Source organism: Ranitomeya imitator, chromosome 2, assembly GCF_032444005.1.
Source record: "Ranitomeya imitator isolate aRanImi1 chromosome 2, aRanImi1.pri, whole genome shotgun sequence".
Lineage (NCBI taxonomy): Eukaryota > Metazoa > Chordata > Amphibia > Anura > Dendrobatidae > Ranitomeya > Ranitomeya imitator.
Window position 1 is genome coordinate 390966845 of NC_091283.1, and position 16194 is coordinate 390983038.

Here is a 16194-nt window from a genome sequence, read left to right on the forward strand (position 1 = left end):
GGGATTGCACTCTTTTTTCAATTTCACTGCACTTGGAATTTTTTTCCCTTTTCTAGTAAACGACATGGTAAAACCAATGATGTCATTCAAAAGTACAACTTGTCCCGCACAAAATAAGCCCTCATATGGCCATATTGACGGAAAAATAAAAAGTTATGGCTCGGGGAAGAAGGGGATCAAAAAACAAAAACACAAAATCGAAAAAAGCTTGTGGTTAAGGGGTTAAAGCACCAATGTAAGGTTGTGATCTACAAAAGAACCAGGGACAGACAACTATGTTTCCATAGGACACTGCTGCAAATCCTTTTTCAGATCCCCTGGTGCTCCCATATTTAGCCATTGTTTCTGTTGGCTTGCATGACATATATAAGAATATGAAGGACTTTTTTTCCTTTCTTGTATTTACTGTTTAATTATGTCAGTAAAAATATATAAAATATATAAAAATCTTACTTTTTCTCCAAAGACATGACTTGTGAACATGACCAATCTGCTCCGATGTGCTTTGCTCGGTGCTATAGTGCTGTGCTTGTACCAGTCGGAGAATATATGAGAAGGAATCTCCTAATAAAACTGATTACAGATCCCTTTTATGAGTTTCCAGAGCGAATATACTCATTACTCGAGATTTCTCGAGCATGCTCGGGGGTCCTCTGAGTATTTTTTAGTGCTCGGAGATTTAGTTTTTATTGCCGCAGATGAATGATTTACATCTGTTAGCCAGCATAAGTACATGTGGGGGTGGCCTGGTTGCTAGGGAATCCCCACATGTACTTATGCTGGCTAACAGATGTAAATCATTCAGCTGCGGAAATAAAAAATAAATCTCCGAGCACTAAAAAATACTCAGAGGACCCCCGAGCATGCTTGAGAAATCTCGAGTAATGAGTATATTCGCTCATCACTAGTAAGGACATTACCTGGTGACCTAACACTTTAATCTCAGTCGCTCTTTATTGTCTATTGTCCGGGTTCACATTTGCATATCTGTACGCAGCATTAGATCCGCATGCGTAATGCGTACATATTTTTAACATAGTCTACGCAGGGACATGCGTTTTGCACGTTTTCGCATGTGGATGTGTACGCATGCGTCGTTTCGCGGTATGCGGCGGTGTCCGAAGAATGCAACGTTGTATTTTTTGAGGCGTCAATTATGCGCAGCCATGCACATGCAGATGATTGCGGATTGAGTGCGTTAAAAAACACGCATTACTGTCTATGGGAACGCATTGGTACGCAAGGACATGCGTTTGATGTGCTTGCGTACTTTGGACTGTGCATGTCCAGGAACTGTTTTGAGACACGCCCATTGATAACACAATCCTGGAGATATCGAACGCATGCACATAAACAACCTAAATGCAGGCAAAAATGCATACAAATGCATGCACACGCAGCGTTTTTTTGCCGTCATTAGTAAGCTGATGAGGATAAAAAACGTTGCGTAAACATGATTTTGCATGCGTTTTGGCATGCGTTTGCGCATGCAGATGTTTCTGATGCACACATATACGCAAATGTGAACTTAGCCTTAGTCTGTCAATAATTGTATTGTATTACAGTTTGCACACAAATGCTACAAAGTATACAATATAATTACAATGTAATGTAGTATACTGACTGACAAATAATGAAATCATTTTTGATTCTTCGCAGATGACTGTACCAGGAGCTCAGAGGGATGTCTGATATTCTCAAATATTTCAGCAGATAATCTTGGTATCATATCAGATACTTGTGAAGAACATGTCATTATACCAAACGCACCTCCAGATCTCAACAGAAAAAATCTTTCATCTAATCCTTTTCAGCAAGTCCTTTTTTCTGCTTCATCAAAGACAGATATGCAAAGCAAAAGTCACAAAAGGACTGTTGAACATGAAAAAGCTGACATAGGGGAGAAGCCATTTTCATGTTCAGATTGTGGGAAATGTTTTACAGTGAAATCAACTCTTGTTAGACATCAAAGAATTCACACAGGGGTGAAGCCATTTTCATGTTCAGATTGTGGGAAATGTTTTATTCAGAAAGCACAACTTGTTGCACATCTGAAATATCACACAGGGGAGAAGCCATTTTCATGTTCAGATTGTGGGAAATGTTTTACAGAGAAATCAACTCTTGTTAGACATCAAAGAATTCACACAGGGGCAAAGCCATTTTCATGTTCAGATTGTGGGAAATGTTTTATTCAGAAAGCACATCTTGTTGCACATTTGCAAAATCACACAGGTGAGAAACCATTTTCATGTTCAGATTGTGGGAAATGTTTTAATCAGAAAGCATATCTTGTTATACATCAGAGAATTCACACAGGAGAGAAGCCATTATCTTGTTCAGAATGCGGCAAATGTTTTACAGAGAAATCAAGTCTTGTTATACATCAAAGAATTCACACAGGGGAGAAGCCATTTTCATGTTCAGATTGTGGTAAATGTTTTACAGATAAATCAAGTCTTGTTAGACATCAAAGAATTCACACAGGGGAGAAGCCGTTTTCATGTTCAGAATGTGGGAAATGTTTTAATCGGAAAGCACATCTTGTTGCACATTTGCAAAATCACACAGGGGAGAAGCCATTTTCATGTTCAGAATGTGGGAAATGTTATAGTGAGAAATCCTTACTTGTTAAACATCAGAGAATTCACACAGGAGAGAAGCCATTTTCATGTTCAGAATGTGGGAAATGTTTTACATTGAAACCAACTCTTGATATACATCAGAGAATTCACAAAGAGGAGAAGCAATTTTCATGTTCAGAATGTGGGAAACTGTTTACATTGAAACCAACTCTTGTTAGACATCAGAGAATTCACACTGGAGAGAAGCCATTTTCATGTACAGAATGTGGGAAATGTTTTGCAGGGAAATCAACTCTTGTTACACATCAGAGAATTCACACAGGGGAGAAGCCATTTTCATGTTCAGAATGTGGGAAATGTTTTAATCGGAAAGAACATCTTGTTGCACATTTGCAAAATCACACAGGGGAGAAACCATTTTCATGTTCAGATTGTGGGAAATATTTTACTCGGAAAGCACATCTTGTTACACATTTGCAAAATCACACAGGGGAGAAGCCATTTTCATGTTCAGATTGTGGGAAATGTTTTACAGAGAAATCAACTCTTGTTAGACATCAAAGAATTCACACAGGGGTGAAGCCATTTTCATGTTCAGATTGTGGGAAATGTTTTATTCAGAAAGCACATCTTGTTGCACATCTGAAAAAACACACAGGGGAGAAGCCATTTTCATGATCAGATTGTGGGAAATATTTTAATCAGAAAGCACATCTTGTTATACATCAGAGAATTCACACAGGAGTGAAGCCATTTTCTTGTTCAGAATGTGGGAAATATTATCGTACTAAATCAAAACTTGCTAAACCTCAGAAAATTCACACAGGTGAGAAGCCATTTTCATGTTCAGAATGTGGGAAATATTTTACAACGAAATCATGTCTTGTCAGACATCAGAAAATACACACACGGGAGAAGCCATTTTCTTGTTCAGAATGTGGGAAATGTTTTAATCGGAAAACATCTTGTTACACATCTGAAAACTCATACAGGAAAGTAGCAATTTTCCTTTTTTTTTCAAATTGAAAGTTTTTTTTTATTTTGTAACAGCATAATATAACAATGAACTGAAAATCAAAGCCTTAAAGAGGAAGAGCAGAAAAATATAGTTAGTAATGTAAAGACTTAATTACGGTATATAAAGAATCAAAGCATATGAATAAAGAGATAATTACGCTGCAAATATCATGAAATCGATGTAGAATATGCATAATCAAGAATCTCCAAGGATGGAAAGTAAGGAGAAGAATAAGAAATATCAAGGGGATCAATGGGTATTCATCACTTTATAGAGTAGATTGGAATACAATTGGTGTAAGCATATCGATTGACTCTGCCTAAAGAAAAAACAAATTAAATAAACTGGATTGTAAGTTGGTGTACATTCATATTGACTTCATTTGACACATGGTAAGGACTGTCTGTTAGGGTCACTTTGTAATGGTGAGATGGCTTGTAAGTCTTTTTTTTTTTACGTAAACAATGTTAACTAAGTATCCAGTGTTATATTTACATGCACTGTTGCCATTTATTTACTTACTACAAGTTATTTGCTCATTTTGCTTTTATTTTAGGGCTTGTCTGTTTAATGGCCAATGTGAGCATGCACCTCCACGTTGCATGTATACCAACTTACACTCCAGTTCGTTTCTTGCGGTTTTACATTTAGCCTTACTGAAGCCCCCCACATTGATAGTTTTATACCCCCAGGGTGTATTTTCCTATACATAGTAAGGACCCTTAGTCCTACATCATAATATGATGACCTACCACAGTGTCCATCACACACCTTAGGATGCTCCCAATACAGTATGAGGCTAGTACACACAACAGAACTGAGAAACAATTGTTGAATGATGTAGCAACAATCTGATGTATCCATGTTCCATCACTACTCCCCTAGAGCAGAGGTCCCCAACTCCAGTCCTCAAGGCCCACCAACAGGTCATGTTTTCAGGATTTCCTTAGCATTGCACAGGTGATGCAATTATTACCTGGGCAAGAGTAAGGAAATCCTGAAAACATGACATGTTGGTGGGCTTTGAGGACTGGAGTTGGGGACCCCTGCCCTAGAGGAATACCTATGGTAGTGAAGTGTCCAATATGGGGTCACTTGTGAGAGTTTCTGCTGTTCTGGCACCTCAGGGGCTCAGCTAATGGAGCCCACAATCTATTCAAGCAAAATCTGCATTCTTAAAGCCAAGTAGCGCTTCTTCCCATCGAATCCCTGCTGTGTGGTCAAGCAGCACTGTGCAAACACATATGAGCTACTGCCACATTCGGGAAAAATTGCATAACAAATTGCAGGATCCAATTTCTCCCATTACCCCTCGTGTAAATTATAATTTTTCTTTCTCACATCTAAAATTTATAAAGTTTTGTCAATCACCTGTAGGTTAAAAATGCTTAACATACCCCTAAATGAATTCCTTGAGGGATTTAGTTTCCAAAATTGGGTCACTTGTTTGGGGGTTTCTGATTTTTTTCATATCTCAGGGGCTTTACTGATGCGACATGGCATTTTCAATATATTCAAGACGAATAACGCTCTTTTCTTTCCAATCCCTGACACGAGCCCAACCGAAAGTGTTTGACCACATATGTTGTATCATTGCGTTCAAGAGATATTGCATAACAAATTATGGTGTCTTTTCTCTTATCCACTGTGAAAATCATAAATTTGAGGCTAAAGCATGTTAAATATGCTTTTTTCGTATATTTATTTAATCAGGACTCTTTACCAGGTGCGATATCATAAAAAAAAGGAAGTGGTTTATTGGATTGTCGATCAAAAAGCATCATCACAGCAAAACATAAAAATAGATGAAATAGTTACAAATTGTCCATTTTTCCATATTAAAGTTTGTTCCTCATCTTTCCTGACATTCTGAATGGTAAATGGCATCTGTCTCTGTCATGGAGTATGGTAGAAGTCTTCAGAAGCACATGGCTACCAGCTGTTCATTCCTTCTGTGTGAAGTCTGAAGTCCATAGAGAGTGAAAGAGGAGGCCCAAAGGACAGCCTCCAAGTGACAGCCCCAAGGTAATCATGGCCCCTAAGAGCCATGATTATATATGTCCAATAGAGTACGTGTTCTCTCTTTATGGTGTTAACTTTTACTCTGAGCTAAATATACAGAAATAGCTTTTTGTAATGTCAGCAAAACCTTCCAAGAGGCTCCGTACAGAATTGAGTATAATAATTCAATAATTTAATTAATATTTAACAATTCCCCCTTTTGAGGGTGACAGACATTGATTTGAACCCTCAAAGTAGATATATTGATAATAAGATATTCTTTCTTCTTTGGTAAAATAATTTAATGTCCATTATAATAATATTAACTCAATAGCATAATGATATGTAAATTCATGTTATGGTAAGCCGTGACCAATAAAATATATAATTATACTTCCCTATACATAATTGAAGCATCTCAGGTCCGATCATCATCATCTGATGTCATCTGGTCTTCTGTTATGAACTGGTGGTTTAGGAGCAACATGGGACGAGCTCTGAAGGAGGTGGTATCTGTACTGACCGCAAACCCTGAACCTAGCAGCGCAACTAGAAATAGCCGTGGGGGGTACCTGACACTCCCTAGACCCCTCGGCACAGCCTAAGATCTAACTTCCCCTAAAGATAGAAACAGGAAACCTATCTTGCCTCAGAGAAAATCCCCAAAGGAAAGATAACCCCCCACAAATATTGACGGTGAGAGGAGATACGCAGAAATGAAATCAGATTTTAGCATAGGAGGCCATACTAGCTAGATAGATAGGACGGGACAGGATGCTGTGCGGTCAGTATAAAAACTACAAAAAATCCACACAGAGTTTACAAAAATCACACCTGACTAAAGGTGTGGAGGGTAAATCTGCTTCCCAGAGCTTCCAGCTAACAGAATAAATCCATACTGACAAGCTGGACAAAACATAGAATGCACAGAACAATTAAGTCCACAACATGTGGACAGAAAAGAGCAAAGCCAAGACTTATCTTTGCTGAACTGATCAGGATAACAGGGAAATCCAAGCAGAGATGTGAATCCAACCAGGAACAATTGACAAGTGGCACTGGCTGAAGGGAAGGGCCAGGCATAAAAGCCGAGCAGAAAGACAATCAGTGGAAGCAGCTGCAGACTGCTAAATCCAAGGAGCAGCCATACCACTTAAAACCACCGGAGGGAGCCCAAGAGCAGAACTCACAAAAGTGCCACTTACAACCACCGGAGGGAGCCCAAGAGCGGAATTCACAACAGTACCCCCCTTGAGGAGGGGTCACTGAACCCTCACCAGAGCCCCCAGGCCGATCAGGACGAGCCAAGTGAAAAGCACGAACCAAATCGGCGGCATGGACATCGGAGGCAACAACCCAAGAATTATCCTCCTGGCCATAACCCTTCCATTTGACAAGATACTGAAGCCTCCGCCTTGAAAAACGAGAATCCAAAATTTTCTCCACCTCATATTCCAACTCTCCCTCAACCAACACCAGGGCAGGAGGATCAACCGAGGGAACAACGGGCACCACATATCTCCGCAACAAAGATCTATGGAAAACATTATGAATGGCAAAAGAGGCAGGAAGAGCCAAACAAAAAGACAACGGATTGATAATTTCAGAAATCTTATAAGGACCAATAAACCGAGGCTTAAACTTAGGAGAAGAAACCTTCATCGGAACATGACGAGAAGACAACCAAACCAAATCCCCCACACGAAGCCGGGGACCAACACACCGATGGCGGTTATCAAAACGCTGAGCCTTTTCCTGAGACAACGTCAAATTGTCTACCACATGAGTCCAAATCTGCTGCATCCTGTCCACCACAGAATCCACACCAGGACAATCAGAAGGCTCAACCTGCCCTGAAGAAAAACGAGGATGAAAACCAAAATTACAAAAGAAAGGTGAAACCAAAGTAGCCGAACTAGCCCTATTATTAAGGGCAAACTCGGCCAACGGCAAGAAAGCCACCCAATCATCCTGATCAGCAGACACAAAGCATCTCAAATAGGTTTCCAAAGTCTGATTAGTTCGCTCAGTTTGGCCATTTGTCTGAGGATGAAACGCCGAAGAAAAAGACAAATCGATGCCCATCCTAGCACAAAAGGCCCGCTAAAACCTAGAGACAAACTGAGAACCTCTGTCAGACACAATATTCTCCGGAATGCCATGCAAACTGTTATGATCTGGTGATTATGGAGCGACATGAGACTAGCTCTGAGCAGGTGGTATCTATACTGACCGCAGACCCTAAGCTCAACACACAACTAGAAGCAGCCGTGGATTGCTCCTAACGCTCCCTATGCAACTCGTCACAACCTAAGAGCTAACTACCCCTAAAGATAGAAGCAGGAAAACTATCTTGCCTCAGAGAAAATCCCCAAAGGAAAGACAGCCCCCCACATGTAATGACTGTGAGAGGAGACGGAAATGACATACGTAGTATGAAACAAGATTGAGCACAGGAGGCCACTTCTAGCTAGAAAGGAAAGTACAGAAAAGAGCTCTGTGCGGTCAGTAGAAAAAAAACTAGAAAAAGTCCACCGCAGAGAAATGCAAAAATCTCCACACCTAACTAAAGGTGTGGAGGGCAAACTCTGCTGCCCAGAGCTTCCAGTTTAGCTAAATAGATCCATACTGATAAACTGGACAAATGAGAAAAAACAAGACAGTACAAAACAACAAGTCCACAATAAGTGAACTACAAAGGACATGGAAGGACTTAGCTTAGCAGAACTTGGTCAGAGTTTCAGGAAAATCCAAAGAGCAATGACTCCAGGCAGAGACAATTGACAACTGGCATTGATTGAGGGCTAAGGCCAGACTAATATAGCCGAGCCCAAAAGACAATCAAAGGAAACAGCTGAGAAGCTAAATCCAAGAAGCAGCAATACCACTAAAGACCACAGGAGGAGCCCAAGAGCAGAACTCACAAAAATACTACTTACAACCAAGAACGGAATTCACAACAGTACCCCCCCCCCTTGAGGAGGGGTCACCGAACCCTCACCAGAGCCCCCAGGCCGATCAGGACGAGCCAAATGAAAGGCACGAACCAACTCGGCGGCATGAACATCGGAGGCAACAACCCAAGAATTATCTTCCTGGCCATAACCCTTCCTCTTGACAAGATACTGAAGCTTCCGACTTGAAAAACGAGAATCCAAAATTTTCTCAACCACATATTCTAACTCCCCCTCAACCAACACCGGGGCAGGAGGATCAACAGATGAAACAACGGGCTTCACATATCTCCGCAACAAAGATCTATGGAAAACATTGTGGATGGAAAAAGAAGCTGGAAGGGCCAAACGAAAAGACACAGGATTGATAATCTCAGAAATCTTATAAGGACCAATAAACCGAGGCTTAAACTTAGGGGAAGAAACCTTCATAGGAACATGACGAGAGGATAACCAGACCAAATCTCCCACACGAAGCCGAGGACCAACACACCGACGGCGGTTAGCAAAACGCTGAGCCCTTTCCTGGGACAATGTCAAATTGTCCACCACATGAGCCCAAATCCGCTGCAACCTGTCCACCACAGAATCCACACCAGGACAAGCAGAAGGCTCAACCTGCCCTGAAGAAAAACGAGGATGGAAACCAAAATTACAAAAGAAAGGCGAAACCAAAGTAGCCGAACTGGCCCGATTATTAAGGGCAAACTCGGCCAACGGCAAAAAAGTCACCCAATCATCCTGATCAGAAGACACAAAGCATCTCAAATAGGTTTCCAAGGTTTGATTAGTTCACTCAGTTTGGCCATTTGTCTGAGAATGGAACGCCGAAGAAAAAGACAAATCAATACCCATCCTAGCACAAAAGGCCCGCCAAAACCTGGAAACAAACTGGGAACCTCTATCAGACACAATATTCTCCGGAATGCCATGCAAACGAACCACATGTTGAAAAAACAATGGAACCAAATCAGAGGAGGAAGGCAATTTAGGCAAAGGTACCAAATGGACCATTTTAGAGAACCGGTCACAAACCACCCAGATAACAGACATCCTCTGGGACACAGGAAGATTTGAAATAAAATCCATGGAAATATGCGTCCAAGGCCTCTCCGGAATGGGCAAAGGTGTAAGCAACCCACTAGCACGGGAACAGCAAGGCTTAGCCCGGGCACAGGTCCCACAGGACTGCACAAAAGCACGCACATCCCGCGACAAGGAAGGCCACCAAAAGGACCTAGCAACCAAATTTCTGGTACCAAAAATTCCAGGATGACCGGCCAACACAGAACAATGGACCTCAGAAATTACCTTACTTGTCCATCTATCAGGAACAAACAGCTTCCCCACAGGACAGTGGTCAGGCTTATCAGCCTGAAACTCCTGAAGCGCCCGCCGTAAAACAGGGGAGATGGCAGATAAAATCACCCCTTCCCTAAGAATGCCAACCGGCTCAAAGACTCCAGGGGAATCAGGCAAAAAAATCCTAGAGAGGGCATCCGCCTTAACATTCTTAGATCCCGGAAGATACGAGACCACAAAATCAAAACGGGAGAAAAACAGAGACCACCGAGCCTGTCTAGGGTTCAGCCGCTTGGCCGACTCAAGGTAAATCAGATTCTTATGATCGGTCAAGACCACAATGCGGTACTTGGCTCCCTCAAGCCAATGACGCCACTCCTCAAATGCCCACTTCATAGCCAACAACTCCCGATTGCCGACATCATAATTGCGTTCCGCAGGCGAAAACTTCCGAGAAAAGAAGGCACATGGCTTCATCAAGGAACCATCAGAATTCCTCTGTGACAAAACGGCCCCTGCCCCAATCTCAGAAGCGTCAACTTCAACCTGAAAAGGAAAAGACATCCGGCTGACGCAAGACAGGGGCAGAAGTAAATCGGCGTTTAAGTTCCTGAAAAGCCTCGACAGCCTCAGAGGACCAGTTAGTCACATCAGCACCTTTCTTAGTCAAATCGGTCAGGGGTTTAACCACACTAGAGAAGTTAGCAATGAAACGGCGATAAAAGTTAGCAAAGCCCAAAAATTTCTGAAGGCTCTTCACAGATGTAGGTTGAATCCAGTCATGAATGGCTTGGACCTTAACAGGATCCATTTCTATAGACGAAGGGGAAAAAATAAACCCCAAAAAAGAAACCTTCTGTACTCCAAATAGGCACTTAGACCCCTTCACAAATAGAGCATTATCACGAAGGATCTGGAATACCATCCTGACCTGCTTCACATGAGACTCCCAATCATTAGAAAAAAATCAACATATCATCCAAATACACAATCAAGAATTTGTCAAGATAATTGCGGAAAATATCATGCATAAAGGACTGAAACACAGAAGGAGCATTAGAAATCCCGAAAGGCATCACTAGGTATTCAAAATGGCCTTCGGGCGTATTAAATGCAGTTTTCCATTCGTCACCCTTTTTAATACGAACAAGATTATATGCCCCTCGAAGGTCAATCTTGGTAAACCAACTAGCCCCCTTAATCCTAGCAAATAAATCAGAGAGCAAAGGCAAAGGATATTGGAATTTGACCGTGATCTTATTAAGAAGGCAATAATCAATACAGGGTCTTAAGGAGCCTCCTTCTTGGCAACAAAAAAGAATCCCGCTCCCAAAGGTGACGAAGACGGCCGAATATGCCCCTTCTCTAAAGACTCCTTGACATAGCTCCGCATGGCGGCATGCTCTGGCACAGACAGATTGAAAAGTCAGCCCTTAGGGTACTTACAGCCAGGAATCAAGTCGATAGCACAATCACAGTCCCTATGTGGAGGAAGGGAACTGGACTTGGGCTCATCGAATACATCCTGGAAATCTGACAAAAACTCAGGGACCTCAGAAGAGGGGGAAGAGGAAATTGACATTAAAGGAACGTCACTATGTACCCCTTGACAACCCCAACTAGTCACAGACATTGATTTCCAATCCAGCACTGGATTGTGTACTTGTAACCATGGAAAACCCAGTACAACATCATCATGTAAATTATGCAACACCAGAAAACGGCAATCTTCCTGATGTGCAGGAGCCATGCACATAGTCAGCGGAGTCCAATACTGAGGTTTATTCTTGGCCAATGGTGTAGCATCAATACCCCTCAAGGGTATGGGACTCTGCAAAGGCTGCAAAGAAAAACCACAGCGCCTAGCGAATTCTAAGTCCATTAAGTTCAGAGCAGCGCCTGAATCCACAAATGCCATGACAGAAAAAGATGACAATGAGCAAATCAGGGTCACAGACAGAAGAAATTTAGGGTGCACAGTACTAATGGTAACAGATCTGGCGACCCTCTTAATACGCTTAGGGCAATCAGAAATAGCATGAGCCGAATCACCACAGTAAAAACACAACCCATTCTGATGTCTGTATCCCCTCTGTTCCGCTCTAGTCAAGATCCTATCACATTGCATGGACTCAGAACTCTGCCCAGAGGACACTGCCATATGGTGCACCACCCTGCGTTCACGCAGGCGCCGATCAATCTGAATGGCTAGAGACATAGATTCGCTCAAACCAATAGGCATGGGAAACCCCACCATAACATCTTTAAGGGCTTCAGAAAGACCCTTCCTGAAAATGGCTGCCAGAGCGTCCTCATTCCATCCAGTGAGCACAGACCATTTTCTAAATTTCTGGCAGTATAACTCTGCTTCTTCCTGACCCTGACACAGGGCCAACAGTGTTTTCTCAGCATGCTCTACAGAGTTAGGTTCGTCATACAATACGAGCGATTGAAAAAATGCATCTGTATTAAGCAATGCCGGATTCCCTGACTCAAGAGAGAATGCCCAGTCCTGAGGATTGCCACGTAGCAGAGAAATAACAATTTTTACTTGTTGAGTGGGATCACCAGAGGAACGAGGTTTCAGAGAAAAAAACAATTTGCAATTATTTTTAAAGTTCAGAAACTTAGATCTATCCCCGTAAAACAAATCCGGAGTAGGAATTCTAGGCTCTAAGGCTGGAGTCTGAGCAACTAAATCTTGAATATTCTGTACTCTTGCAGCAAGCTGATCCACACGAGAAAATAACCCTTGAATATCCATGCCTGCATCCAAATCCAGAATCACCCAGAGATTAAGAGGAAGAAAAAAAGACAAAACAAACCAAAGAAAAAAAAATGGCTCAGAACTCCTTTTCTTTTCCTTCTTTTGAGAGGCATTCAGTTCAATTTTGGCCAGATGTACTGTTATGATCTGGTGATTATGGAGCGACATGAGACTAGCTCTGAGCAGTCGGTATCTATACTGACCGCAGACCCTAAGCTCAACACACAACTAGAAGCAGCCGTGGATTGCTCCTAACGCTCCCTATGCAACTCGTCACAGCCTAAGAGCTAACTACCCCTAAAGATAGAAGCAGGAAAACTATCTTGCCTCAGAGAAAATCCCCAAAGGAAAGACAGCCCCCCACATGTAATGACTGTGAGAGGAGAAGGAAATGACATACGTAGTATGAAACAAGATTGAGCACAGGAGGCCGCTTCTAGCTAGAAAGGAAAGTACAGAAAAGAGCTCTGTGCGGTCAGTAGAAAAAAAACTAGAAAAAGTCCACCGCAGAGAAATGCAAAAATCTCCACACCTAACTAAAGGTGTGGAGGGCAAACTCTGCTGCCCAGAGCTTCCAGTTTAGCTAAATAGATCCATACTGATAAACTGGACAAATGAGAAAAAACAAGACAGTACAAAACAACAAGTCCACAATAAGTGAACTACAAAGGACATGGAAGGACTTAGCTTAGCAGAACTTGGTCAGAGTGTCAGGAAAATCCAACGAGCAATGACTCCAGGCAGAGACAATTGACAACTGGCATTGATTGAGGGCTAAGGCCAGACTAATATAGCCGAGCTGAAAAAAAAAATCAAAGGAAACAGCTGAGAAGCTAAATCCAAGAAGCAGCAATACCACTAAAGACCACAGGAGGAGCCCAAGAGCAGAACTCACAAAAATACTACTTACAACCAAGAACGGAATTCACAACAGCAAACGAACCACATGCTGAAAAAACAATGGAACCAAATAGAAGGAGGAAGGCAACTTAGGCAAAGGTACCAGATGGACCATTTTAGAGAAGCGGTCACAAACCACCCAGATAACAGACATCTTCTGGGAAACAGGAAGATCCGAAATAAAATCCATGGAAATATGCGTCCAGGGCCTCTCAGGGACCGGCAAAGGCAAAAGCAACCCACTAGCGTGGGAACAGCAAGGCTTGGCCCGGGCGCAAGTCCCACAGGACTGCACAAAAGCGCGCACATCCCGCGACAAGGAAGGCCACCAAAAGGACCTAGCAACCAAATCTCTGGTACCAAAAATCCCAGGATGACCAGCCAACACTGAACAATGAAAGTCAGAAATTACCCTACTTGTCCATCTATCAGGAACAAACAGCTTTCCCACTGGACAGCGGTCAGGCTTATCAGCCTGAAATTCCTGAAGCACCCGCCGCAAATCAGGGGAGATGGCAGAAAGAATCACCCCTTCCTTAAGAATGCCAACCAGCTCAAGGACTCCAGGAGAATCAGGCAAAAAACTCCTAGAGAGGGCATCAGCCTTAACATTCTTAGATCCCGGAAGATACGAGACCACAAAATCAAAACGGGAGAAAAACAGGGACCATCGAGCCTGTCTAGGGTTCAGCCGCTTGGCCGACTCGAGGTAAATCAGATTCTTATGATCAGTCAAGACCACAATGCGGTGCTTGGCTCCCTCAAGCCAATGTCGCCACTCCTCAAATGCCCACTTCATAGCCAACAACTCCCGATTGCCGACGTCATAATTGTGCTCCGCAGGCGAAATCTTTCTGGAAAAAAAAGCACACGGTTTCATCAAAGAACCATCAGAATTCCTCTGAGACAAAACGGCCCCAGCCCCAATCTCAGAAGCGTCAACCTCAACCTGAAAAGGAAGAGAAACATCCGGCTGACGCAACACAGGGGCAGAAGTAAATCGGCGTTTAAGCTCCCGAAAGGCCTCAACAGCCGCAGAGGACCAATTCGTCACATCAGCGCCTTTCTTCGTCAAATCAGTAAGGGGCTTAACCACACTGGAAAAGTTGGCAATGAAACGGCGATAGAAATTAGCAAAGCCCAAAAATTTCTGAAATTTTTCCAGTCATGAATGGCTTGGACCTTAACAGGATCCATTTCCATAGGCGAGGGAGAAAAAATAAAACCCAAAAAAGAGACCTTCTGAACTCCGAATAGGCACTTAGACCCCTTCACAAATAAAGCATTATCACGAAGGATCTGGAATACCATCCTGACCTGCTTCACATGAGACTCCCAATCATCGGAAAAAATCAAAATATCATCCAAATATACAACCATGAATTTATCAAGATAATTACGGAAAATATCATGCATGAAAGATTGGAACACAGATGGAGCATTAGAGAGCCCGAATGGCATCACAAGGTATTCAAAATGGCCTTCGGGCGTATTAAATGCAGTTTTCCATTCGTCACCCTGTTTAATACGAACAAGATTATATGCCCCTCGAAGGTCAATCTTAAGGTACCTTCACACTCAGCGACGCTGCAGCGATACCGACAACGATCCGGATCGCTGCAGCGTCGCTGTTTGGTCGCTGGAGAGCTGTCACACAGACAGCTCTCCAGCGACCAACGATCCCGAGGTCCCTAGTAACCAGGGTAAACATCGGGTTACTAAGCGCAGGGCAGCGCTTAGTAACCCGATGTTTACCCTGGTTACCAGCGTAAAAGTAAAAAAAAAAAAAAAACACTACATACTTACCTACCGCTGTCTGTCCCCGGCGCTGTGCTTCTCTGCACTCCTCCTGCACTGACTGCACAGCGGCCGGAAAGCAGAGCGGTGACATCACCGCTCTGCTTTCCGGCTGACCAACGCTCACAGCCAGTGCAGGAGGAGTGCAGAGAAGCACAGCGCCGGGGACAGACAGCGGTAGGTAAGTATGTAGTGTTTGTTTTTTTACTTTTACGCTGGTAACCAGGGTAAACATCGGGTTACTAAGCGCGGCCCTGCGCTTAGTAACCCGATGTTTACCCTGGTTACAAGTGAAGATATCGCTGGATCGGTGTCACACACGCCGATCCAGCGATGTCTGCAGGGAGTCCAGCGACGAAATAAAGTTCTGGACTTTCCTCAGCGACCAACGATCTCCCAGCAGGGGCCTGATCGTTGGTCGCTGTCACACATAACGATTTCATTAACGATATCGTTGCTACGTCACAAAAAGCAACGATATCGTTAACGATATCGTTATGTGTGAAGGTACCTTTAGTAAACCAACTAGCCCCCTTAATCCGAGCAAACAAATCAGAAAGCAAAGGCAAGGGGTATTGGAATTTGACAGTGATCTTATTAAGAAGACGATAATCTATACAGGGTCTCAAGGAGCCATCCTTCTTAGCAACAAAAAAGAAACCCGCTCCCAATGGTGACGAAGACGGCCGAATATGCCCCTTCTCCAAAGACTCCTTAACATAACTCCGCATGGCGGCATGCTCTGGCACAGACAGATTGAAAAGTCGGCCCTTAGGGAACTTGCAGCCAGGAATCAAGTCAATAGCACAATCACAGTCCCTGTGCGGTGGAAGGGAACTGGACCTGGGCTCATCAAATACATCCTGGAAA

General features: G+C 43.0%; 1 protein-coding gene across 1 annotated transcript in view; it reads left to right on the top strand.

Annotated features, from left to right (window-relative positions):
• LOC138666990 (zinc finger protein 665-like) overlaps positions 1 to 6006 on the top strand; it is a 51633-nt gene extending 45627 nt beyond the window's left edge. Inside the window, exon 11 of the mRNA XM_069755199.1 lies at positions 1660 to 6006. Within this exon, the coding sequence (XP_069611300.1) occupies positions 1660 to 3263 (1604 nt within the window). The 3' untranslated portion in view covers positions 3264 to 6006. The remainder of the gene's footprint in view (positions 1 to 1659) is intronic.
• Positions 6007 to 16194: the final 10188 nt, after the last annotated feature.